The sequence below is a fragment of the Sorex araneus genome, chromosome 2, assembly GCF_027595985.1.
Source record: "Sorex araneus isolate mSorAra2 chromosome 2, mSorAra2.pri, whole genome shotgun sequence".
Classification (NCBI taxonomy): Eukaryota; Metazoa; Chordata; class Mammalia; order Eulipotyphla; family Soricidae; genus Sorex; species Sorex araneus.
Genome location: NC_073303.1, coordinates 97,446,988 through 97,474,418, shown reverse-complemented (window position 1 = coordinate 97,474,418; position 27,431 = coordinate 97,446,988). Strand labels below are relative to the sequence as shown.

Here is a 27,431-nt window from a genome sequence, read left to right as displayed (position 1 = left end):
TAGGAAAGGTCGCGCGGCCGTGTCAGCGCCCGCGCAGCTCGGATGTGTCCCAGTCCCGAATCCCGGAGCCGTGTTAGTTGCTGCTCAGTGTCGCCAGGGCTCCATCTGGAGAAGGTGTGCTGGCGGCACCTCCTCTTTCCAGCTCACTGGTGTTGTTGGCCCCAATTCGGGTCCAGAGCATTTTCCGGGCTGCGTTGCTAACCAGAATGCCTGCCGCTTCACTCAAATTTTCCTTATTATTAACATTTGCTACCCTTCTGTGGTCATTCATCATGTTTTCATCAACCTACTTTAATTTCTATGCACTTTTAATGCAAGTTAATGACACTTTTTACTTCACTCACTTGAGTACACTCCATGAAAAAGATTCAAAATGTATATCATTGATCACCGTTCAATTTTTATTTATATTGTGTGTCTGCAATATTTAAATGTGATGAAAAGCTTTATCCTTATCATAGGATTTCACAAGTTCAACCACAGCACTTATGCATAAACAATCCCCCAAGCCTTTGTTGATTCCCAACAGGAAAGACAGGTTTCTTGAATTCCCCCAAGAACATCAGAGCCTATAAGAGTAGTCCCCACTCTCCCTGACTTCATCACCCCCCCCCCAAGCCAGGGAGAATTCAGGCCACAGCCAGCTGCTGAAGCAAAGAGAGGCATCCGTACAGAGCTGACAGTGGCATCTTGGCTTCCAGATCCCAGAATGACCTATTGCAATTTAGGTCAATCATCAGGCCACACTCCTCCAGCAGTTTGTAGGTGACAGTCACACCCTCATCCTGCAGTGGGGTAAGAAGCTCTGGTTTAAGGGTGAAAGGAATTCTCCAAGGATATCTGAAGTTGGGCTCCAAGATACTCCTTACCTGTAAGAAACAGTATTTGGGATCAGCGTTTGGGGTTGGGGAAAGAAAGTGTTCGGTCCCAAGGTTACGTAAAGGAAAGAGTTAAAAAAACCCTGTGTGCAGTCATGGGATGAGTCAATCCTGGCATGGCCCAATCCTCCCATTGAGCATGGGCTACTAAATAATGAAACTAATGCTTATCTTGCATTTTTTCAATCCCATGTAGAAATGTATGACATGTACATGTTTATGTATATACGTACACATATGTAAGAATATATACTGTATATAAAGTATAAAAAAGAAATTAAAAAATTATTAACTCCAAAACTAAAGCAGGGTTTAATTCAGATCTTCTGAGTTCCTGAACTATCTGTCCTTAGTTGGGTATTTTAGAATTGTGGGGACTCTCCGAAGGGCGTGCACAGAAACTGTGGTCCTATAATGTAGACTCATACCCATATGGACTGCTTTCTGAGGGACATGAGTCAGAAATTTCGAGAACCCCATAGGATAGATTCTCCTCTCTACACAAAACCTGAGTTATTTCTCCTTATTCATATTCTGCTTACCCCAGGTTCCCTCCCTCCCCTCCCAGGTTGCTGGTCCCTGAAGATTTCTCACCAGCTCCCGCTGATGAACCAGGATCTTCATCTCCATGGACCACGCCAGCAGCTCATGTTGGGTATCATTCAGCACTGAGAGCAATGAGACATGGGGAAAGAGTGAGGAATATGTCTTCTCCCCTACTGTGAACAAAGGTCATCTGTGAGAGGGAAATTTTCACTGGCAAAGGAATGAAAAACTTTTGATTTGAAGATCAAATTTCTGTCCATGGGATGTTGTCTTTCTTTTCTTGGGATGATCTCCAAGAGCAACAAAACATGGTCCAGGGTGTGGGGTTCTGACACCAGAAACTTGAGCACCCAATCAATAATCAGATGAATGAAATTGGGCTGCTGCTTCTTAGACTCAGGCTCTGTTATATGATTAATTTATACAGAGCCCTTGAGTATGATGTGATGATAAAATAAAGTCATAGTATTATAAGGGCCTTGAGAAGATGATATCTAAAATCTTCCTTTTGGGCTCAAGTGACAGTACAGAGTTTGCTTTGCATGCAGCCTATCAGTTCAACTCCCAGCATCTCCTAAGACCTCCTGTACCCACCAGCAGTAATTCTTGAGTGCACAGCCAAAAATAAGCCCTGAGTATGGCTTACGGCTGACCAAAAAGAAAAAATAAATAAAATTTAGTGAAATATTCCTTTTACTAGAGGACCACATGCTTTGCATGCAGGAGGCTCATATTCTAACCCTTTATCACATGTTCCCTGAGCACTGATAAATGAATATACTGTGCTACATATCACCAGGTATCAACCCAAAACAAACAAAAATTAAGACTCCCTTTCAAGGAGTCTCTGTTGGTGCTAGGGTCTGCTCACAAAACTGTGACTCTGCCACTCAATTTCCCAAATCATTCTTACCCATCAAGGCTTCAAACATATAAGAGATGCAGGATAGTCGATAATCCCATGAATTTTGTAAGTTCTTTCTCAGTTCTTTTAGAATTATTCCACCAGGGCCATCCAAATCACCCTGCGGAAACTGTTCCATCTATGGAAGACAATATTGTTGTTATTAAAAATAATAACAATAACAGCAACCAATATCATTGCTATTAATTGATGATATTGGTAACAATGCTATTTTAATCAATAATAATTATTTTAGAATGAAATCAATATTAATTTTGCTTCTGTCTTATGAGGATCGATTGCTCCATCCCTCTTGGAGAGTCAGGCAAGCTACCGAGACTATCTCGCCACAAGGCAGAGCCTGGCAAGCTACCCATAGTGTATTCTATATGCCAAAAAAAGTAACAAGTCTCACAAAGGAGACATTATTGGTGCCCGCTCGAGCAAATCGACGAACAATGAGACAACAGTCCGACAGGCTACAGTGCTACAAGAAATGGGAACCTGGAGAGATCCACCTCCTCTGGGAGATGCCAATCAGTCTTAGGACATAAAGATGCCAGTAGCCCACCTTATATTGCCTGGGACAAGAGCACAATGTATTAATTACTGGCATCTTTTGCATATTCTTTGCATCATTCCTTTTATGTCCCCCTTATCACGTATCTAAGTATGAGGATATTCAAATCTTCCAGATTTATAGTTCCATCTAAAGTGACCATGAAATGAACTCACCATGTCCTGCAGGTCCTGAAGAGCCCCTCGATCTCCAAGCATGACCAAAATATTATGGAATAAAATATCCTGAATATCCTTTGAAAAATTGGATAGTTCTTCCATTCTTCTGGAAATCTCATTTTGTAGCTTTTTAAAATCTGATCTCAGAAATCGACATTAACCAGAAAAATCATACAATTTATTAATTAGAGTCTGTCTATGATGATATGTCCTGCTCCTTTAGTATGAGGTAAACACTTTTATTTGTTTCAACAGATGACCAAAACTATCTCTGCAGTTGAGCGCCAGGATGGAGAAATCAAATAGGTTAGGTAGATGAAAATCACAAACTGAAGTTGTAGGGAGAATTAGAGAACAGAGATGGAAATCTGAAAAAAAGATGATTAGAAGTTGAGAAGATATGATTAGAGACATGTCTGAAGTAATGGGAATTCTGTCTGTGGACTATAGTCTTAAAGGTTCTTAGGAACATGGGGCTCACTTTCCATATCAATGAAGTGAGGATTTAATTGTCTGAAAACTTGGAATAAAACAGGGTACACAGGAGCTCTTCCACTTCTTCCTGTATTATCTATCTTCTTACAGATTAATCAAGTAGGTGTTGCCTCCTGTGTGGGTTTTCCTCAAAATGACCTGATGAACTTGAATGCTACAGAGATGCACGCTAAGTGAAATTAATGAGAAGGGGAAGGACATGAAACAAGACAGGAGGGAAAGGACAAACACTAGATTATTTCACACATCAATGGTATACAGAGAAATAAAACAAGGCAATAGACACTGCCAAATGATAACCAACCATGGCCCTGTATTATTAAAGAACTGAGAATATTAAGTAAAAAAGGAAGGAGAGCAATGATGAGGTGGATTTGGTAAAAGGAGAACATTGGGGTGCTTTGGGCACCTTAATGGTATGAATAAGCAATTGTATAAAACAAAACTGCACTCATTTCGGGAGTATAGAATAACATCACATGAGGCTCACACCAAATGACAGTAGAGACAAAGGCCAGGAGGACTGCCCAAAAGATGGAAGACTGCTTTAAGAGTGGAGGGGAGAAGGCAGATGAAATAGAGAAGGAATCTCTAAGCATATGATGGCTGGAAGAACCAGTGGGGATGGGAGATGGCGTGCCAAAAGTAGATAATGGACAAAACATGATGACCTATTAATGTCTGTGTTGCAAGCCATAATGCCCAAAGCAGAGAGTATGGGAAATATCGTCTGATATGGAGGCAGGGGGAGGGTGAGAAAGGGTGGGTACCCTGGTAATTGGTGTTGGCGAATGTGCACTGGTGGAGGGATGGGTGTTTGATCATTGTCTAATTGTATGGAAGGAGGAAGGAAGGAAGGAAGGAAGGAAGGAAGGAAGGAAGGAAGGAAGGAAGGAAGGAAGGAAGGAAGGAAGGAAGGAAGGAAGGAAGGAAGGAAGGAAGGAAGGAAGGAAGGAAGGAAGGAAGATGAAGAAAGGACGAAGGAAGGAAGGAAGGAAGGAAGGAAGGAAGGAAGGAAGGAAGGAAGGAAGGAAGGAAGGAAGGAAGGAAGGAAGGAAGGAAGGAAGGAAGGAAGAATACAGCAAGGGTGACTAAAAGCATTGTATTATGGCTCTTAATTTAAGTCCTGGAGTCCAGCAATTTTCCACCCAGCGCCCTGAGATCCCTTTTGACAAACACTCACCTTGACTAACGGGTTCCTCTATTTTTTCTGGAAAGAGAATAAAAGTGATCATGTCTCCTTTCATCCATAATTATGCTTTTGATTCTCCAGAGGTTCTGAACTTCTACTATGTTCTCCCCCCACCTAACCTTCTATTCACTACCCATCCCTGTCCATATCCTCTACCTTCTAAGACTTCACAGACCTTTCCATCCTACAGATATTAGGATCAGACCCTAGGGTAGTGATTACAAAGGCAAAGACAACTACCTGCTCAACAGATATGTGTAGGAAAGGATCCCACCCCCTCAAATACACACTCACCTTTTGGCAGAATCTCTCTTCTATAACCTTAAAAAAAATTAAATTCACAATTCAGTATGAGACACTCAATTTCTCAGACGTTCTGCTCTCAACTTCCCTAAACCACTTCCACCAATCTACCCTGCCTTTCTTTACCCAGAGGATGAAATTCAAAGTCTTATACAAAGACAATAAAGGTCCCTAGGTAGGTTTTCAGGAGTGCCCTGTAAACAGTGTGACATGGTAGAGGCAAGAACAAATTCCTGCTCATCAATGTGTTCAGGAAAGGATCCCACCCCATTAAGTACGCACTCACCTATTGTTAGACTCCTTTCTTCATACCCTATAAAAGAAAAATTAAACTCACAATTTTATAAAAGGTACTAATGACACCCAGTTTCCCAGATCTTCTACTGTCGACTTCCCTTTGCCCTTTCTTTTAGTCCTCCCCCCGCCTTTCTTTACCCAGGACCCTGTATTTCAAAGTCTTACATAAAGAAAGCAAAGGCCACTAGGTATGGTTTTAGTAGTGTGTTGTAGGCAGTGTGACATGGTAGAGGAATCGCTCTCATCTTCAAAGCTTAAAATCAACAATAACAACTACAACAACAAAAAGAACCTTCTGACAATCTTAGGAGATGCCTTTGAAAAGGGCAATAAAAGAGCTTATTACTAATTCAGGTTTTAGTCTCCGCTCCCCCCATCCCCTTTATACCTCTTTTCCTCCACCACCCAGATTTTTTACTCATTCTTATATCTTAGATTTTGTCACTTACCGCCTCGTAGTAACATTTCTGCAAAAAAAAAAATAGAAGACCTTAGAATTTAGGGTTAGATGAAACCCAGGAATCCCACATACCTCAATACAAAACATCCACCCCTGCCTTCCAAAGAAAGGGTAGTTTTCCTGTGGAAACAAAGGACCTGGGCCAGGTTCCAAGGAAGACTCACAAGAAGAGAAGATTCTGTGGGTCTCTGGCTCTACAGAGCTGTATACAAGTCTAAGGGGACCATATATCAGCAATGAGGGTAAGTAAAAGAAAAAAGAAGCCAGTTCTTAAACTCACCTTCTGGAAAGGTCTTCTGATTTTTATCTTCGGTGAGAAGAACCTCTAGAGAAAGAAAGAATTCAGGTCATGGACTGGAAATATAGAGCCACAGGTAAGGTGCTTGCCTTGCATGTGACCAACATTCAATCCGCAGCACTGCATTATGGCTCCCTGAGCACTTCCATGAGTGATCCCTGAGCACACAGCCAAGAGTAAGATCTGAGCACCACTGAGCAGGTAAAAAAATCATCATCTTCATTATCTTCCAGGTCGAGTTTGTCCAGAGCACTCATACAGAGAGTTCTCTTCACCTGCATACTCTCCAAGGCTGCTTTTCTCAGAGTAAGGGGAACCCTTATATTCTATCTCAGTCACCCTGATCCTCCTAGAATGTCTGTCAAAACTCAAAAAGACAGAGGCTGGAGTCATAGCACAGCGGGTAGAGCATTTGCCTTGCATGCGGCCGACCCGGGTTCAAATTTCAGCATCCCATATGATCCCCTAGGCACCGCCAGGAGTAATTCCTGAGTGCAGAGACAGGAGTAACCACTGAGCATCGCGGCTGTGACCCAAAAGATGAAACAAAGCAAAAAAAGCTCAAAAAGACACTCTTAAGAAGATTCCACAATATGTATTAAATAATGTGTATCTAGAGATCATTATGGACTTTAACAGGGAATTGCTTTTAAAAGATGAAATCCCCTCCTCCTCCTCTTCCTCCTCCTCCTCCTCCTCCTGCTCCTTCTCCTGGCCTCATCCCCTCCTCCTTCCCCTCCTCTTCCTTCTCTTCCTCCTCTTCCTCCTCCCTCTCCTCCCTCTCCTCCCCCCAAGGAGTGACTTCTGTGGACTTTCATCTTAATTTCCTGGAATATCTTCCTTTATGCTCTAGGCCTAAGTTTTCTTTGTTTTTTGAATGATTTCATTTCTCAAATAGATATGAAAATTGTCTAACACTCAAGACTAAATGTTTCTAAAGAAATTAGAGTCCCAAGTGACAGAATAGAAAATTTCCCAGAGAATGAAACTCCCAGGAGAAACACTGCAGCTGACTCTGCCCAGGTAGGCTCCGTCTTCATGCTCACGTCTCTGGACCCTTCTTGGTCTGGGGTGGGCTGAGTCCCTATCCTACGGGAAGGCCCAGCTCTCCACTGACACCTCACTTCTGCCAGCATAATAAACGGCCAGGTTGACACTCCATGCTGCTGAATCATTCAGGTTCCACAGCTCCTGGAGCATATGACCACAGACAAATTTCACAGAACTGACAACCCACAGAAAATTAGATGGGAAAGTTTTATAGAAACTCAGTAAGCTTATGGGGCCAGAGCCATGGTAGAGCATGTTAGGTGTTTGCCTTGCATGCACCGACCCGGGATTGATCCCCAGCATCCCATATTGTCCCCTGAGACTGCCAGAAGTGATTCCTGAGTGCAAAGTCAGGAATAACCCCTGAGCACCACAGGGTGTGACCCAAAAAAAGAGAAAAAGAAAAAGAGCCCACTAAGATCCATGAGTGAAAACAATGACACAGAAGATCAACTAGCACATAATTCCTCAAACAAAGACTTAATAAGACAGTTATGAAAAATATGTTTTAACAAGCAATACAAAGTAAATTATTTTGTACCTGTTCTAGGGGCAAGTTTTACGAGATCGCTACTTGGGATGAGAAAGTTGGTGAAGGGAAGGTCCCATTTGCAATGAAATTGGTATTGAACCATTGAGTATCTGAACAACTGTATTATGAACAACTTTGCAAATCATGATGATTAAATAAAGTTTTAATACTTTTAAGAGAGAAAACTACATCAATCATGATTTCCATACAGAAGAGAGTGACAAGAAAAGAATAATCAAATTTGTGCTAACTATTGACAACGTACATGGAATAGCTAGAGCGATAGCACAGCAGGTAGGGCATTTGCCTTGCACGCAGCCAACCTGGGTTCAATTCCTCCATCCATTTTGGAGAGCCTGACAAACTACCGAGAGTATCCCGCCCACATGACAGAGCCTGGCAAGCTACCCCATGGCGCATTCAATATGCCAAAAACAGTAAAAAGTTTCATAATGGAGACGTTACTAGTGCCTGCTCGAGCTAATTGATGAGCAGTGGGATGACAGTGATACAGTGATACATGAAATAAGCCCACTCTAAGATAGACTGTTTGTGGAGCGGGAGTTTTGAGTTTATCAGTATCAATTGGATTTTGGGATGGCTTATGCAGCATCTATTTTGTTTTATTTGGGTGCCACACCAGAATTACTCAGTATTACTCCAGGCTCTGCACTCAGGAATCACTCCTGGTGGAGCTACAAGAACATTATGCAATGCCAGGGATCAAACCTGGTTAGGCATATCAAGGTAAATGTCCTACCAACGGCACTATCACTCTGGCCCCGAGGTTTATGAGCTGTCAGAGACCTAATTGTGTGTTCAAAACAGAGTAGACCCTGGTGCATCTGAGAGGTAAGAAGAGGGTGGATAAAAAAGAAAGGAAATAAAAAAAAAAGGTCGAAAAGGAGTATGCTGTGAATGTTCCTGTGTGTTTACACACAAAGAATGCATAAAACAGGACAGAGGAGGGAAGCTGGGGACACCCCGTGAAGGGAAGTTCACACTAGAGGTGGAGTTGTTGTTGAATGTCTGAGACACTATTATGGAAACTGAAGAGGACTCCAATGGCTAAATCTTGGACCAGTGTATCCGGGGCAAACCTTGATACACCAGGCAGATTGCCTGCATGGAGGCTTGTTCCTAAATCTGCCTCTTCCCCCGACACTTGCTCTCCAACCATCCACCGCACTGACCTAGGGGGGTCTCAGTGAGAAAATTCATTAACCAACAAGCATCACCTCAGAGAAACTCATCGCCACAGAGAGACTCAACTCTTGGAAGGGAGAACTTTATTCAAGTCCAGAGTTAAGGAGTCCTTTGCCAGTCTGGGGTGAAGGGAGACACGAAAACTAAAAGAAAAGTAACAGAAAATGTGGCAAGCAAGTATCCGGCAGTAGACACTAACCTAGGGCAGGAGGAAGCTTAACATGAAGGACTTCCTGAACATCCGTTTTATATCAGCACTCACCAGGTGAGTAATCTGCGGGTGGCTAGAGAGACACTGGCGGCTCTCCCACTCACCACCCATGTTCGGTGGACTCAGGCCGCTCTCTTATCCAGGGTGGCCCATGCCATGGGTGGATAAGGAAACAAGGGCCAAGCTGGTTGATGACCAGTTGCTGTTTATTCCATTCTCCCCACACCGCTATTCCAGTCTCTCTAAGCTCCCCACTCTAGTCTCATACTACCGCTCATTCCCTTCAACTCCTGTCTCTCCCGCTCACCTCCGTCTTCCCACTAGCAGCTGCATCTCTCGTCTCTCCATGCGCCTGCTCCTGCATTCTTCCCCTACATTTTACTCTCCTGTCCCCCTTGCTAGTGTCTCCGTGCTCCACTCCATCTTGCTACCATGTACTCTTTCTTCCTCTTTCTCTCTCTCACTTTCACTCTCTCCCTCCCTCATGCTCTCTCTCCCTCTCTTTCACTCTGTCTTTCTTTCTCTCTCTCTCAATCTCTCCAGCATTGGGGCAGCAGAATCAACATATCAAAGGCCCTTCCTGATGGACCATCAGGCTCAAGGGCTGAAATACCACCTTATGTGTTCCTCTTCTTTCCTCAATCCAATAACTTAATTAACATCTTAATTCTACTTCTTACTATTAGTTATTTTGCACGGACACAGTAAGAGATACATTAAGCTTCTAGGGTGGCTCTCCTGGGGACATCTTGTTGCAGACTCAGACTACAGTGCTCAGGCCTGATTAATCATTCCTAACACTAGCAGGGTAAAATCTAGTTATTACTTTTTGGATCCTGACAGAATTTGTCCATGAGAGTGCTCTTAATTTATAGTAAAGTATTATGGCACTTTGGTCAGGCCCATTTTGATGCCAGTGTAATTCAATACTTGCCCTGGGTCCATCCAGTCTCTCTCAGGACCCAGCTATTGGGGTGCTAGGAAGTAAGGGCAACTGAGGCTTAAGCTGAGAGAACAGATGTCCAAGAGTGTGTATCATTTAGAGTTAGTTAATTCCCAAGTTACAAAAGCATAGCATTAACTGTCTTCGTGTGTCCATACAATAGGAACATTGCTCTGAATAACTATGCACAAAAGGACTTAGGAGAAGAGAAAAGCGGTACTTACAAGTCAATGGAGAACAAAGAAAGAAGTTACAAATAAACAGGAATGGGAGCACTTTGATGGGAGTAACCCAATAAACCTAAGCTCTCTGCGGCAAGGCAGAAAGCATAGACTAATGTTATTCTACACTAAGCTAAAACAGATTTGGGTTAGCTTAACACAGCTACCACTCTCAGCAAAAGTAGCGAGCAGCCGTTCCTGAGGTGACACAATCCCCAACTGTAGTAGTCTCAGGTCTGGTCCAGCAGGCTCACTTTCTGTTCCTGACTTAGTTTTGTACTTTATCTCAAGAGTCATAAAGCCTTAGGGTTTTTTAAACCCAACAGAACCTGATCAAGATTGTGAATGCTACAGTTTTGTTTACTTTGGGGTTCTTTCTGTTTATTTTGTTGTTGTTATTTGGGAGATATATAAGCAGTGCTTAGGGCCTACCCTGGCTCTCCACTCTGGGATCATTCCCACTGGTGCTCACAGGACTGACTATATGAGGATTCAACCTGGGTTCGTCACATAGTTCATTCTTCCCTAGGTATCACCTATCCAGACCCCTACAGTTTTATTTGTGTTTGTGCATTAACACTGGGTTGAAGGTAACTTAGGAAGGGCTTTTAGGGAGAAAGGTGGGCTTTGGAAAAACAGAGATAGTGGAGATTTGGGTCACAATTAGCCCCGTGCTATAGAAACTTTCATATTGAGCCCCCTTTGTCCATTTCCATATATCTTCCCGTGGGAACATGGAAACATTTCAGTAGGGACATCCTTGAAGGTGGCTCTGGAATATAGCATATGTGTTTGCTTGTGCAGTTTACAGCTGAAGCACGTTTCTCGTCTATCCCTCTCTTTCCCTCTGAAGAAGTCTAAATTGCATGTTGATAGTTTTCTTTCCAAGAGAAGCAAAGTCCCTCTCACAGCAACTCCTTCAGCATCAGCTTACCCCAATCATTCTCCTTGATAATCAGCTGCTTCGTCTTATATGCCATCACCATATGCTCTGGTAAAGTGAGTAATTGTTGTTTCTTCTTGTCACCATCTATGTGGCTTTGAACCTGGGAGAGAAACCAGGTCATGCAGTATCAGGTGCTTGTAAACTTAAAGATCAAAAAGACCTAGAACTCTCATGAAAATTAACAAATCTGGGTGCTGGAGTGATGGCACAGCGGGTAGGGCATTTGCCTTGTATGCGGTCAACTCAGGTTTAATTCCCAGCATCCCATATGGTCCTCCAAGTACCGCCAGGAGTAATTCCTGAGTGCAGAGGAGGAGTAACCCTTGTGCATCGCCGAGTTTGACCCCTTCAAAAAAATTAACAAATCCCTGATTGGCAATGTAGAGCTGGGACTGTGATGCTTGGCACAGGGCTAAGCAGAACCCTGAATAAAACCATTCAGCACCTTCTCTTGTCTCACAAAGTCAGAGCAACCTTCAAGCAGATACAACCCAGAGATTAACATCCAAATTTTCGAACAATGCTTAATAAAGTGCATTTTTGTTGATGTTGACTAAATAGTTCATAACACTGTTTTCTTAAAAATATTATGGGTAGGTGCCGGAGAAATATTAAAGCAGTTAAGGTGCTTATCTTCTATGCAGTTAAGATGGATTCTATCTCTGGAAATGGATATGGTACCTTGAGTCTTGCGAGTAATGATTCTTGAGCACAGTCAGGAATTAGCACTGAGCACATCCTGATGCTGGCCACAAAGGAAAATAAATAAGTAAACAGAAAACTTAGTTATTGTGATGATACATAAATCAAATATGCTCAAACATTTTCAAGTTTCATTCAAAACATTTCTGCTCAGGGTAAGCACTGCATTTAGGATACTTAAACCATTAGAAATGTTAGTGATCTTGGGGCGACCCAGAGTGGGGCGAGTGAGAGCCCTCCTTCCCCAGGACCCAGCCCCTGCAAACGACCTCCACCACCCAACCACAGCCAACTCCAGTCCGCTACCCACCCGCTGGGACTGAGCCTCATAAATGAGTGAACCTACTCCTGGACTGCATGACACATCATAAGAAACTCCGTACCTATTCTCCATAATTGCCACACTATATTTAAGACAAAGCTCCTGGAAGACAGAAACGCAATTTTTCCTGGAGGATGCGGCCACATTTGTAGCCGCGCAACCTCTTTATTTTTATTTTTATTTACTCTTTTATCTTTATTTTTCATTTTTTCCCACACAGCAGAGCCTGGCAAACTACCCGTGACATATTTCATATGCCAAAAACAGTAACAACAACATGCTCTTTATGTTCCTGAAGGGAGCAGATGCCATTAGGCTGCACTAGCAGGGACAAATGAAAATGTTGAGCACACGCGGGAAAATCGATGAACAACAGGCTGACAGTGATAGAGATTTTATGGGGTTAAGATAGTAGGTAATAAATCATAGAAGGAAATATATATATGCATTTATACATATTTTCAGATATATATACCAAAGCTCACATCACCCAAACTTTAACAACATGCTAATGATATCCTATAGGATGTCTTAATGACTCCTGCCAAAATAGAATAATTTTCACCCTTTTTTGTGTATGGAAACCTTTTTTGCAAGCATGATAAGCAGTTCTTCATAACGTAATACAAAATATACTCTTTTCATTGTGTTTTGGGACAGGGTTTGGTGTTTGAGATGGAAACATCCCAAATGTAGTGGTTGGAAGGTGTAATGTGGTGGGATTGGTGTTTGAATATTAAATGTAATGAAATACTGTGAAGTAATTTATAAAATAAAAAAATTAATTAAAAAAAGAAATGTTAGTGATCTCTCATTCCTTTAAGCCGTAAAATTACATTTAATATGGCACAGAAGCACCAAACTGTACATTCTCCAGGATCTACCTTTAAACAAAGAAAAATGTAGTACCACATCATTTAATATATTTACCTTTCATAACTACTCAATAATTTTTATTTGATGTCCTACCCATGAGCACACTGGATATACTCTCGTCAGAATTAGGTTTTCTTCGCACAAGTTAAATGCGCAGAAAGTGACTTGACTCTTTGTTCCCCCCCCCCAAAAAATGTCCTCACTGGGTTAGTTGTTATCTTGAAGTCCCCAGTCCCTGTTAGGAAGGATATGTACCTTGATATAAAGGTTCTGTAGAAAGGAGAATTTTCCCAACCACTTCCTACTTTTTTCAACTCTCAGCTCAGGACTGTTGGTCACTTCCACACTTTCTGTCACCACATATAGGTTGTATCCTCTTTCTCGACATTGTTTCAGAAACCATGGCTCTGGTTTTAAAAGTGCCCTAGAGTAAAGAAAGTATAAGGGAGTCAACATAGAAAGGGGAAGGAAGACTTCTTAGGTTCATCTTGGTTTTGCTTTTCCTGAGGAACCGAAAGGCAGAGTCTTTGTACTTTTACAGGTGAGCCCTCAGTCAGTAGTTATATATTGGGTAATGGATTTTGTTCTTAAAACAACAGACCACCTTCTCTTATAAATCAGTGGAGGGCCTCATTCTGTGGTTAGGGTATGAGAGAAACATTACCATACTGCTTGGGTTTTCTGCATTTTCCAATATTCTATTAGTCTTTAGAGGTAATTTATAGATTTCTAACAAGAAGTTCTCTCAACAGAAAAAGGTACATATAAGCAGATCCAAATGGTTTAGAGAGTCTTTAGAATGCCCTATTGTCACAGCTAGGGAACTCATAGCGTAAGGTGGCACAGGGTGTGTGTGGAGCAGAAACCATGGCAGAGTGAGGATTTCAGATAATTTTCCAAAACTAATACTATCTAGAAAAGAGAGGGATTATGGATGAGCTAGTCATGGCAGAGAGAGAGAAGGTGTAGATTCAGGGAAGAAGTGAGAGGTTTGAATAACTAGAAACAAATTTCAACTCTATTTCAGTCCACTTGCTCACCTCAAGACCTACTCATGGGTCTGCACAGGATTGTAGCTGGAGATCTGGGGACTGGAGAGATAGTATGGCAGGAAAGGGGCATATCTTGGTGCATGACCTGGATTAGATTGCCAGCACCACTTAAGGTCCTCAAGCACTACCAGGCATGATCCCTGAGCACATAGCCAGGAGTAATCACTGAACACTGCATGATGATGAAAAAAATGTTAAATTATTGCAATAATTTGTGATTTTTAACTATTTCATAAATATTAATATTTAAATTGAAAATCTTTCCTTTTAAGTGGTATAAAAACATGAGTTTGTTTAGTTAGATAATTGGACATCATTTTATCTATACATATAGAGACAAATTAAAACCAGAATCAAGAGATAACATGAGGCCCCCATAACCATGCCACCGGACTCCACGCCAGTCTATTTCACACAAGGCGCCCCAGAGGGAGGTGGGTGAGAGCCCTCCCCGCCCCAAGGGACCCAGCTCCAGCAGTTGAAAACCTCCACAACCCAACCGCTGCCACGCTCAAAGCCCTCGTCACATACTCGGCCGAGCCTCACACATGAGTGAAGTCCTATGGAACCCAGTTAATGCGAAACTTTGTGAACTTCAACTCTAGGCTCAATGGGACCAGTAGTCAGATAGTCTGCCCGCTTCCCACAGTCTCCGGTGACCCAGGGGTCACACCATAAGCCACCTCCTGCCAGCGCCAGATAATCTTGTCATCAGCCACCACCCAGATCACATGGCTACTTCTCTCGGAAGGGAGCATAACATTAGGCCTCCATAGCCATGCCCCTCGGACTCTGTGCCAAGCTGTTTCATACAGGGCACCCCAGAGGGAGGCAGATGAGAGTCTTCCCCGCCCACTGGACCCAGCCCCACCAGCCGACCTTCACCACTTAACCACTGCGACACTCCAGACCACACCCCAACCGCTCAGGCTGAGCCTCATATATGAGTGAATCTATTCCTGGACTGCGTGACACATCATAAGATACTCCCCACCCATTCTCCAGAATTACCACACCATATTTGATGGGGAGGTATTGATTCAGATAGTAGACAGCAAATCATAGAGGGATTTGTGTGGCTTGGCAGTCACACCCACAAACTGCTCCCAGCACCATGTAATCCCACCAACAGCCAAGATCCAGAGACTATAAAACAAAGCTCTAGGAAGAGAGCAATGCAGAGTCTCTTGCCCCCACACCTGGCTGTTTTCACTGGGGCCCCTCAGAGGGGTCGGGTTGAGTTTCTCTCCATGCTCAGAGCAGAGCCTCGAAGACCTCCGTAACCCAGACACAGCCATGCTCAAGGCCACTCTTCACACATTCCGAAAAGCCTCATGCATGAAGGAACTGGCAGAGGAACCCAGGTGTGTGGGACCCGGGGCTGAGATATCCAAGCCTGTATGGAACAGGAATGGGCCTTCTCCACCCAGATCCCCCTTTTCCAGTAGCTTGGCAATCACACCCACAAACTGCCCCTGGCCCCAAGATCTAGAGACTATAAAATAAAGCTCCTGAAAGACCTCTTATAGCCTAGTTCTCCCTCTTGGAGAACCTGGCAAGGTACCGAGAGCATACTGCCTGCACAGCAGAGCCTGGCTAGCTTCCATAGTGTATTTATATGCTAAATACAGTAACAATGGTGGATCTCATTCCCCTTACCCTGAAAGAGCTCCAATGCAGCACTGCTGAGAAGAACAAATAAAGAGAGGCTGCTAAAATTTCAGGGCTAGGACGAATGGAGATGTTACAGGCGTCCACTCAAGCAAATCGATGAACAGTTGGATGACATTGATACAGTGATACAGTATATACACATATTTTCAGATATATATACCAAAGCTCACATCATTCAAACGTTAACATGTTAGTGATATCCTATAGAATGTCTTAATAGCTCCGGCCAAAATAGAAAAATTTCACAGTTTCCTATATAAACACTTTTTTCTTTTATTAATGAATCGCCGTGGGGGTACAGATACATGTTTACATATTCTCATGCTTGTGTTTCAGTCATATACAGCTTGAGTATCTATCCCTCCACCAGTGCCCGTCCTCCGCTGATGACCCCATCATCCCTCCCACCCACTCCCACGAACCCCCTTCCCACCCCGCCTCTTTAGAAGGGCATTCCCCTCTGTTCCCTCTCTCCCCCCGCCCGGGCGTTGTGGTCAGCAATGGAGGTCTTGGGTGGCCAATGTGTGCGGTCTATAGTCTGCTCTGAGCACACCGCTCACATCCCGAGCGGATCTTCCCATCACATTTTTGCTTGGTGTTCCCTTCTCTATCTGAGCTGCACCCTCCCCCAGCATGTCAGGCCAGCCTCCGAGCCATGGAACAGATCTGGTAATTATTTCTGCTATTCTTGGGTGTTAGTCCCCCATTCTGTTTATAAACAATTTTTTGTAATCATGTTCAGCAGTTCTTCATAACAGACAATACAAAATATATTCTATCTGTTGTGTTTTGGGACAGGGATAGGGGCTTGGGATGGAAATATCCTGAATTTGGTGGTGTGAAAGTGTAATGGTGGTGGGATTGGTGTTGAGTATTAAATGTAATGAAATATTGTGAAATAACTTATAAAATTTAAAATTAAAAAAATCAAATTAAAAACAAATCCCAGATGCTAATATAGAATTCACACAAAGAATAATTTATATATTTCTCATATTAGTACATTGTTAATTTCATTTTTTGCATAAAATATTGTTTTACTTAGTATATGGTGAAAAGAGATAAAGAAGAAAAACAAAGGATGGCACCACATCTAGTAAAGCAATGGCAAATCCCAAGTTTCAAGTTCACTGTTTGTTTTTAATGATTATTTTCTTATCCCACCCACCACAACAGTCCCACTAATTTATGTTGCTCTTCAAATATAGTTTGCAATTATAATGGAACTAACACAGAGAACAAATCTATCTAGAATGCCATTTCCCCCCATTTCTATGGTTCTTCTATCAAAGCTGAAGAATGCCTCATTGTTCCAAAGGATGTGTATTATGTAAACCAACTTCCTGCTTTTTTCTATGATAGTCTTACCTTGAACGAAGGTCTGTCAAGATTTTTGTTGTGATCTTATTAATCTGAAACTCAAGAATGAATTCACGTGACTTATCAGTCTCCCCTGATGCTGCCACTTGTGCCCCAACACTTGCATCAACAGTCAGATCACCCTTTCCTTTCTGGACCATATTGTCTTTGTAGGTGAATGGGCCTTCTCTGGAAGGATCTGCATAGAGAAAAATTAACCAAACATTTGTCCAAGATTAGCTACGAATCAGCTGGCATAGGTAGTGGAATAATTTAAAATTAACTTGTGCCAACCCTCCTTCAGATTTCAGTCATCTTCTTCAACCTCTTTTCACTGAGGTTCAAGACCAGTCTATATACCAGTCCATAAACCAGCAGTTATAACCCCTGGTTTTCAACCTTTCTACATCTGCAGGCTGAAAATAGTCTACAACTGGGGCTTGAGAACCATGATTCAAATTGTTCAGTAAGGAAGTTAAGTAACCAACTAGTGTTCAAGTGAAAATTATTGATTGAGACATATGTTTGAATCCACGAAGGGCTGGATAACAGGGAAAGTTTCCTAAACTACGTAGCACTGATCACTGTGTGATGGTCTAGGAGATCCATGCCATCTCTGTGGCAAGTACAGGAGACAGACCCATTTGGCAAAACATAAAGTAGAAAATGGGAATCATGACTGGGCCGACCTGGGTGTGGATCCTAGTTCTACTCGCTCCCAGGTAACTTGGAACTATTATTTCCAAAGCTTCATTTTAGTCTTGCATAATCACTGTGTCACTGTCATACCATTGTTCATCGATTTACTCGAGCAAGTGCCAGTAATGTCTCCATTCATCCCAGCCCTGAGATTTTAGCAGCCTCTCCTTACTCATTTTTCCCAACAACTGGAGGGTCTTTTCAGAATCAGAGGAATGAGACCTGTTATTGTTACTGAATTTGGCATATTGAAGATTCCACAGGGAGCTTGCCAGGCTCTTCCATTGAGATCTTGTATTAACCTCAGTCATATGAGTCTGGATTCATATCATTGTTACATTATCAGTATTATATCTGTATTCCTCAATTTCATCAAGGCTGAGCCTGTTGTCGACCTGTGTGGGTGACTTTCACCTTTACTTGAGCAGCTGCATTTTCACCTCTTGCATTCTTTGTGTTGACTGACAGTACCTGGGACTGGAGAACTTGGGTCCAGGATGTCCAGGAGTGAGAAATCAACAGGACTGTCGGGTTGTTCCCAAAATGATGAGAGACTTTTCTCCTTTCTCCGTAATATATTAAAATATTGGAATTTCTCAGCACTTCCAAGATCGGTAACTGGTTTCATATCTTCTTTCCCCACCTGTCTGCGTAAACTCTTTACTGCATCATCAAAGATGACGACCATGTTGCTAACAGAATACAAAGGGCAAGTATGTCAGAGAATAAACGTACAGTCAACACTTAATATATATCTTAACTAGCTGTGCAATACTATCTTCAAAGGTCAGAAGAAAAGTTGAATTGTTGCTAAATGAGACATTAATCATGACGGGGATTTTTTGCAGTTTTAAAGGAAAGTCTTCACTGAAAAGTGACATTGAGCAAAAATGGGATTCTCATAAGCATGCTATATGTCACGCACAACTTGAAAAGATATCTTTAGTTTCTGTGTCTAAATAGATCATAGACTAGTGAAAAAAATATCTAGTTAAGAGTGTTGCGGGGACTGGAGCAATAGCACAGCAAGTAGGGCATTTGCCTTGCAAGCAGCAAACCCGGATTCGATTCCCAGCATCCCATATGGTCCCCTGAGCACCACCGGCAGTGATTCCTGTATGCAGAGGCAGGAATGACCCCTGTACATCGCCAGGTGTGACCCAAAAAGCAAAGAGAAAAAAAAGAGTGTTGCAAGATTGACTGCATTCATCCATGTAAGGACAAATTTCCTTGAGAGGAACAGCATAATCTGAGGGAGGAGGAGGAGAGCATTTTTCCTGAGAAGACAGAAACACTGGAAACACAGCTTTGTGCCCTAGTAACTGCCTCAGAAGCACTAAATGTAAACAATGGACAGGACCAGACTGTTCTACTGAGTTGCCTGACTTAAAAAATGTTTAGTATATGTGCTGCCAAAGCGATAACAGAAAGGGAGACTAACACCCAAGATTATTAAAGGTACGTACTGGGAGTATTACTCCACAGCTTAGAAGATGGCCTCACATACTGAGAGGAAAAGGCAGTTCAGTTAGAGAAGGGATCACTAAGTAAATGGTGCTAGGAGGATCCGCTTGGGATGGGAGATACACACTGAAAGCAGACTATAGACCGAACATGATGGCCACTTAATACCGCTATTGTAAACCACAACACCCAAAAGGACAGAGAGAGCAAAAGGGAATGTCCTGCCACAGACGCGGGGTGGGGGGAGGAGGAATGGGGTGTGGATGGTGGGAAGGATGCTTGGACCATTGGTGGTGGAAAATGGGCACTGGTTTTGGGATGGATACTTGACCATTGTATGACTGAAATGTAAGCATGGAAGTTTGTAAGTCGATAACTGTACCTCACGTTGATTCATTAATAAAAAAAATTTTACTTGAGAAATGTTTAAAACACTTAAAATAATGTTCCATAAAATCATAAAAACAAGCCACATAAAATTTATAGCAAGAATATGAAAGCTCTTTGAAAGCTTCAAATAAATTAAGATAACCTAAAAAATAGCCAATTTAAAAAATACCATAGAAGAATATAAGAGCAAACAGAAATAGTCAATGTTTTCAAAGCTAATTTGAAAATGTGATAGTAGAAAGCAACGAAGCATGATAGCAATTAGAAAAAAGAATGATAAAATATGGAAGCAAAATAATAGTCATAATAACTAATCAATAAAAATCATAATCATGGTGCTTAAGCAATAGTACAGAGGGGAAGGCATTTGCCTTGAACACAGTCAACCTGTATTCCTGGCATCAAATATGGTCCCCTGAGCACCACCAGGAATAGTTCCTGCTTGTAGAGCCAAAAGTTCCCCTGAGCATCACCGGGTGTGACCCAAAAGCCAAAAAATAATGCAGAGCCACATTATAGGAAGTGAAGAAAGTAACAGTAACCCTATTTTGAAGGAAGAGTTGCCAAGAATTTAATGAATTACTAACCATCCAAATACAAGGGGTTTAGAGACCCAAACAAAATATGACCAGACACACATCAAGACATTATAAATGAAGTGCTCAAAACTAAAGACAAAGATACACTACAAAAATTATCAAGGAAAATCAAAGTAAAGAGAATTCCAAAGATTATCCATGGACATTTCTATAGAAATCATACAAGACAAAAAAAATACTAGAAATTCTGAAGGAATAGATTCTTAAACAAGAATACTCTACACTGCCAGATTCTCACAGAGGTAGCAGGCTAAAGAGTTTCACAAGTAAATAAAAATAAAAGCAATGAATCACTTCATATGACCTTGTGAGAAATATCGGGAGGTTGGGAGAGACACACACATCAGTGCTCAGGGCTGATTCTTGGCTCTGCACTCAGAGGCCACTCCTCATGGGTACCAAGAAGTATCAAGGCTTGAATATGAGGTGCCAAGGACTGAGCCTGGATCAGATGCATGCAAAGCAAGCAGTTTATCCCTGTACTATCTCTTTTGCCCCTGAAATATTTAAAGAAATTTGGAACAATGGGGCCAGGGAGATAATTGAAGAGGTGGAATACCCCCTAGAACCTGTGAGGGGTTGAGTTTCACCTTCAGACAATCCCTAGCCCAAACACTACCAGGAATAGCAGCACTGAAGACCCCCAAGCCCTGTCTTGTGTGACTCCTACATAAATAAATGATTAATTAATTTTTTAATAAGTAAAAAGATAAGACTTTTTTCATCACCACTTCTGTTTAATTTTACATTAGAAATCTAACAAGAGCATTTGGATAATATCAAGATACATAAGTAACCCAGATCAATAAAAAAGCAAAATTATCCTTATTTGCAGATGACTTAATAATATATATGAAAAACCCTAAACATTCTAGTATAAAGTTACAAGAAACAATGAGTACAACACAGTGGCTAGATGTGAAATCAGTATGCAAAAATCTGTCATATTCTTATGTGTGATTAATGAGAGAATAAATTAATAGAGAAATCCCATTTATAATTGCATAAAATTTCAAAGATATAGAATTGTGTCTAAAAAATAAAGTACCTAGAAATAAGTTTAATCAAGAAGGTGAAGAAACTAAATGTCAAAAATCTCCAAGACACTATTAAAAGGCAATGAATAAGATACTAAGAGATGTAAAGACATTCCACGTGCATAAACGTGAATTAGTGTAGCAAAAAAAACAGCTAAAATAAAAATCATTTAATACAATTGCAATAACATTTTCATTAATGTTTTTAAGGAAATAAAACAAAAATACTTAGGTTTATATGGATACATATAAAAAACCTGGAAATGCATCAAATAAAATTGTTCATGAGGTTGGACTGAAAATAGATACATGAATCAGTAAAATGGAATTTAAATGCAGACATAAACCACACACTTATAAATGTTTAATTCACAGTTAGGAATCTAAGATCTTACAATGGAGCAAAGATAAACTCTTCAGTAAATGAGTTGAGAAAACGGGACAGCCATATGAAAAAGAGAGTAGCCACATGAGCTATTTTCTAACCCCATGTACATAACCTCCAAACCACAAGTCAATAGGAGACAATGTAGGTGAAACGCTCCATTACTATTAGAGTTGTTGCTGAGTTTTGGAACCGATATCAAGGAAAGCAAGAGTGAACAACTGAAACAGTACTTATTGAAATTATTCTGTACAAAACATAATAATTTTGAAAATAATTAAAAGGTATGGACAAGTACAAAAGGGTGTGTGCCTTGCATGTACCTGACCCCAGTGCAGTCCCAAGTACCACATGGCCTCCAACATCACAGAGTAAACTGTGGCCACCTAGCACCACAGGGACTAAGCAGTACCACGTCCTGAATCCCTGTCATTCAATCGAATGTCTGATTGACTGAGAATCACCAGGATTAGCCCCTGACTCCTCTGAGCAGTCTTGGGAGGCCAAAAAAACCCTCACCCTAACCCTAATGCTATAATTAATAATAATTTTTTTAAAAACACTATGAAAAGACAGCCTATTTTTGTTAGGAATCCATACAACCTGATACATAAAGCTGATCAGAAAGTGGCCAGAAGATAAAACATTCAAATAGACATATACACGGCTATGTGTGCTGAGCATTAACAAACAGCAGGGAAATGCAGGTTAAGATCACAGTAACATTCCGCTCTACCTGCAAAGATGGTTTCATGACAACTAGAACAGTCAATATTAGAGAGGGTATGGAGGAAAAGGGTTCTGGGGAATATGGATATAAATTAGATGACTTTCTTTTGCAGGAGTGGCCTCCCAAGTTGAATTCAGAGGCCCAGTGGCTCGCCTGGTGATTCACAGTCAATTCAAACCACAGTTCAGTGAAAGGCTGTGTTACTGCTTAAGCCTAGTGATCCCAAATACTAACCAGTCACCCCACCAGTCAGATCCAGGATTTGACCCTTCAATTCTGGAAGTGCCGTGTGGTGCCTAAGTTGGAACCAAGGTCAGTCACATGCAAGGAACCTTAACCCCTGTGAAACCTTTCCAGCCCACTTTGCAAAATGTTAAGGGGCTTCCTTAAGAAGCTAAAGAAAGGGCTGGAGCAATAGTACTGCTGGCGGGACACTTGCCTTGCACATGGCCAACCTGAGTTCAATCCCCAGCATCCCATTTGGTCCCCCCACCTCAACCAAACCCTGCAAGAAGTAATTCCTGAGTGCAGAGCCAGGAGTAACCCCTTAACATCAGGAGGTGAAGTGCAAAAACCAAAACTATCTTTATAAAAAAATTAAGAAGCTAAAGATAGAAGTGATATGACCTAACAATTCCACTTGTAGTTATTTATCCAAATAATATGAAAATCTTAACACAATAAAATATATTCATGGGGCCAGAGAGAGAAGGCTAAGATTCTAGGCTTCCATGCAGCCTACCAAGTTAGATCTCTGACATTTGATCCCAGACATCTATAGTTGGGAGTGATGCCTATGGACACAGCCAGGAGTAACCCTTGAGCACAAACAATCATGAACTCCAAAAAAGGTATATTCATCCAAATTTTTGGTAGTTAATGTGTAAAACTAAAATATGGACGCAAAGTACTGTTAAAAGATGATTTGAGCGGAGAAGCCCCCTCCCCGCCCCCTGCCCGCCTCGGGGCTTCTCCTGAAGCCCCCGCCTGGCACCTTTCCGCTGCCTCCGTCGGATTCTGACCAATCCCCACTCCGCTGCTTAGGGGCGTGTCCTCATCTTAGGGGGTGTGGCCTAAAAGTGGGCGTGGCCTCTTTCCAGAGCACAGGCCGCTAACTCGGCCACAGTTAGTTTTTTTTTTACCATCCCATGCATTGTCCTTTGGCCAAAATTGATAGAATTCATTCCTCCGAAGAACTCCCTAATCATCTTAGTTACTATATGTTAATGCTCAACTAACCCACCCTATCCTAACTTCACGAAAACTGTCAATGAACACATCAACTTGAACACAAAAGTCCTTTGTCAAAGGAGCATAGCCCAAAATCTTCAGTTGAGGTTCCTCCCAAGCTAACGAGAGCTCCAGACAGTAAAGCCCATAACAACATGAAGAAACAGAGAAAATCCCCACCACCAGGAGAGAACCAAGAAAACATCTCACTAACCTCAGCAGCAACCTCCCAGAAATACATCCTCCTCTCAGATAAAGAATTCAGAGAGGAAATTGTGAGGATGGTTCACGAACTCAACACTACTATGGAACGAACATCCAATAAATTAAGGGAGGATATGGATGCAGCATTGGAACGCTCCACCAAGATAATCCAGGAAGAAATGAGAGCAGAAATTTCAAAGCTACGAACAGAAGTCACACAACTAAAAGAATCAGTAGATGAAATTAAAAACTTCGTAGGAGCCCTCAGTAGTAGAATGACTACAGCCGAAGACAGAATCAGTGAGCTTGAAGATGAGCTGCACAAAGCATATAGGCAACAACAAATAATGGCAAAAGACCTCAAAATGGCTCTAGAGTGAGTTAGAGTCCTAGGGGATGACCTCAGGAGAAGCAACATAAGAATCATGGGAGTGCCGGAACCACACGGAACCAATCCCAATGAAAAAAGCACCATTAAAGACATCATTGCTAAAATATTCCCAGAGCTAGAGAATGTGGACATCCAGATCCAAGGAGTCCAAAGGGTGCCAGCTAAAAGGGACCCAAATAGAAAATCCCCAAGGCATATCATAGTCAGAATGATGGATGCCGTGGATAGAGACACAATACTGCAAGCAGCAAGATCAAAGAAGGAGATCATATACAAAGGCGCACCCCTTAGATTCACAGCAGACCTATCAGAAGAAACCCTCCAAGCCCGAAGACAATGGTGGGATATAGTGAAAAAACTTCATGAAATGAATGCCTCACCAAGAATACTCTACATGGCTAAACTCTCAGTTAAACTTGAAGGAACCATACACTATTTCATGGACAAGCAACAGCTCAGGAACTTCATAGACTCAAGACCAAATTTAAAAGAAGGACTCAAAGGGCTTTTTCTTTCCTTTCCTTTCAAAGACAAGGAAAAAGACCTATAAGAACAACAAACCCTACAGAAAAATGGCACAAAATCCCATGACAATAATTTCTCTTAATGTTAACGGGCTAAATGCACCAGTCAAGAGGCACAGAGTGGCAAAATGGATTCAGAAACTAAACCCAACTTCCTGCTGCCTACAAGAAACACATCTGAATAGTCAGAACAAACACAGACTCAAAATCAAAGGATGGAAAACAATCCTGCAAGCAAACAGCCCCCCCCAAAAATGGCAGGGGTGGCCATACTAATATCCGATAGCATAGCTTACAGGCTGAAAAAGATCAGAAGGGACAGCAAAGGTCATTTTATATTCACTAAGGGATATATACAACAGGAAGAAATCACACTCCTAAACATATACGCACCTAATGAACGACCAGCTAAATACTTAAAAGAACTGCTAACAGAATTTAAGGAGGACATAACTAGCACCACGATAGTAGTTCGAGATTTCAACACTGCCTTATCACCTCTGGATAGATCGACAAGAACAACACTCAGCAAGGAAACGATGGCCCTGAAGGAAGAAATGGAGGAGACAGGGCTAATAGACCTATACAGGGCTATATACCCCAAAAAGAAAGAATACACATTCTTTTCCAGCGCACACGGAACATTTTCCAAAATAGACCATGTTCTGGGCCACAAATTATACCTTAATAGAATTGGGAAGATAGAAATTGTATCAACTATCTTTTCAGACCATGATGCACTGAAGATGGAAGTTAATCATGCACAGACGCGGAGAACCAAATCAAACACTTGGAAGTTAAACAACTCACTATTGAACAATGAGTGGGTCACGGAGGAAATCAAGAAAGAAATTAAGAGATACCTCGAAACAAATGAGAATGAAGACACAAGCTACCAGAACCTATGGGACGCAGCTAAAGCTGTGTTAAGGGGAAAATTTATAGCTCTGCAAGCCTTCCTCAGAAAGGAAGAAAGGGCCTATATAGATAACTTGACTTCGCAGCTCAAGATCTTAGAAGAGGACCAGCAAAAGGAACCCAAACCAGATCGAAGGAAAGAAATAATAAAACTTAGAGCAGAAATTAACGATATGGAAACCCGAAAAACAATCCGTAAGATCAATGAAACAAAGAGCTGGTTCTTCGAGAAAATAAATAAGATTGATAAACCGCTAGCAAGACTCACAAAGAAAGAAAAAGAGAAAACCCTAATAAACCGAATCAGAAATGAAAAGGGGGACATCACAACAGAAACCAAGGAGATTCAAAGGATCATCAGAGACTACTTTGAAAGTCTGTATGCCACGAAACAAGAGAACCTAAAAGAAATGGACGAATTCCTTGACTCCTACAATCTCCCAAGACTGAGCCAAGAAGACGTGAAATACCTCAATAGGCCCATAAATATCAAGGAAATCGAAACTGTAATCAAAAGTCTCCCCAAAAACAAAAGACCAGGTCCAGACAGATTCACTGGCGAATTCTTCCAAACATTTAAGGAAGACTTGTTGCCAGTTCTCCTCAAGCTTTTCCAGGAAATTGAAAAGACAGGAACCCTCCCGAACAGTTTCTACGAGGCACATATCTCCCTAATACCAAAAGCAAACAAAGACACCACTAACGAAGAAAACTATAGACCAATATCCTTGATGAACACCGATGCGAAGATCCTCAACAAAATACTAGCAAATAGAATCCAACAACTCATCAAAAAGATCATACACCATGACCAAGTGGGATTCATCCCGGGGATGCAACGATGGTTTAACATTCGGAAATCAATCAACATAATCTATCACATCAACAAAAGTAAAGATAAAAACCATATGATCATATCAATAGATGCAGAGAAAGCATTTGACAAGATCCAACACCCATTCATGATAAAAACTCTCACCAAAATGGGTTTTGGAGGAACTTTTCTCAAGATAGTCAAAGCCATCTACCACGAACCTAGGGCAAGCATTATCATCAATGGAGAAAAACTAAGGGCTTTTCCTCTAAGATCGGGGACAAGACAAGGATGCCCACTCTCACCACTTCTCTTTAATATAGTATTGGAAGTATTAGCAATAGCCATCAGGCAAGAAAAAGATATTAAGGGGATTCAGATCGGAAAGGAAGAAATCAAGCTCTCACTATTCGCAGACGATATGATGCTATACCTAGAGAAACCTAAAAGCTCTAGTAAGAAACTCTTAGAAACAATTGACCTATACAGTAAAGTCGCAGGCTATAAAATCAATACCCAAAAATCCATGGCCTTCCTATATGCAAACAATCAGACAGAGGAAAGGGACATGAAAAAAGCAATCCCATTCACAATTGTGCCCCAGAAAATCAAATATCTTGGAATCAGCTTAACTAAAGAAGTAAAGGACCTCTACAAAGAAAACTATAAAACTCTACTCCATGAAATAAAAGAGGACATAAGGAAATGGAAACATATACCCTGCTCATGGATAGGGAGAATAAACATTGTCAAAATGGCAATACTCCCAAAAGCATTATACAGATTTAACGCGATCCCTATAGGGATACCCATGGCATTCTTCAAAGAAGCAGAGCAAGCA

The 27,431-nt window shown here is 41.6% G+C and overlaps 1 protein-coding gene across 1 annotated transcript; it reads right to left on the bottom strand.

Moving 5' to 3' along the window:
- Window positions 1-629: 629 nt before the first annotated feature.
- LOC105943368 (gasdermin-C-like) lies at window positions 630-18,592 on the bottom strand. Its single transcript, XM_055124471.1, has 12 exons — window positions 18,376-18,592; window positions 17,215-17,404; window positions 13,376-13,544; window positions 11,209-11,320; window positions 6,094-6,138; window positions 5,343-5,369; window positions 5,048-5,074; window positions 4,745-4,771; window positions 3,064-3,203; window positions 2,338-2,467; window positions 1,473-1,546; window positions 630-869 (listed from the first exon to the last, which is right to left on the bottom strand). Exons 1-12 carry the CDS (start codon window positions 18,590-18,592, stop codon window positions 630-632), a joined length of 1,398 nt encoding a protein of 465 aa, XP_054980446.1.
- Between the last annotated feature and the right edge of the window lie 8,839 nt (window positions 18,593-27,431).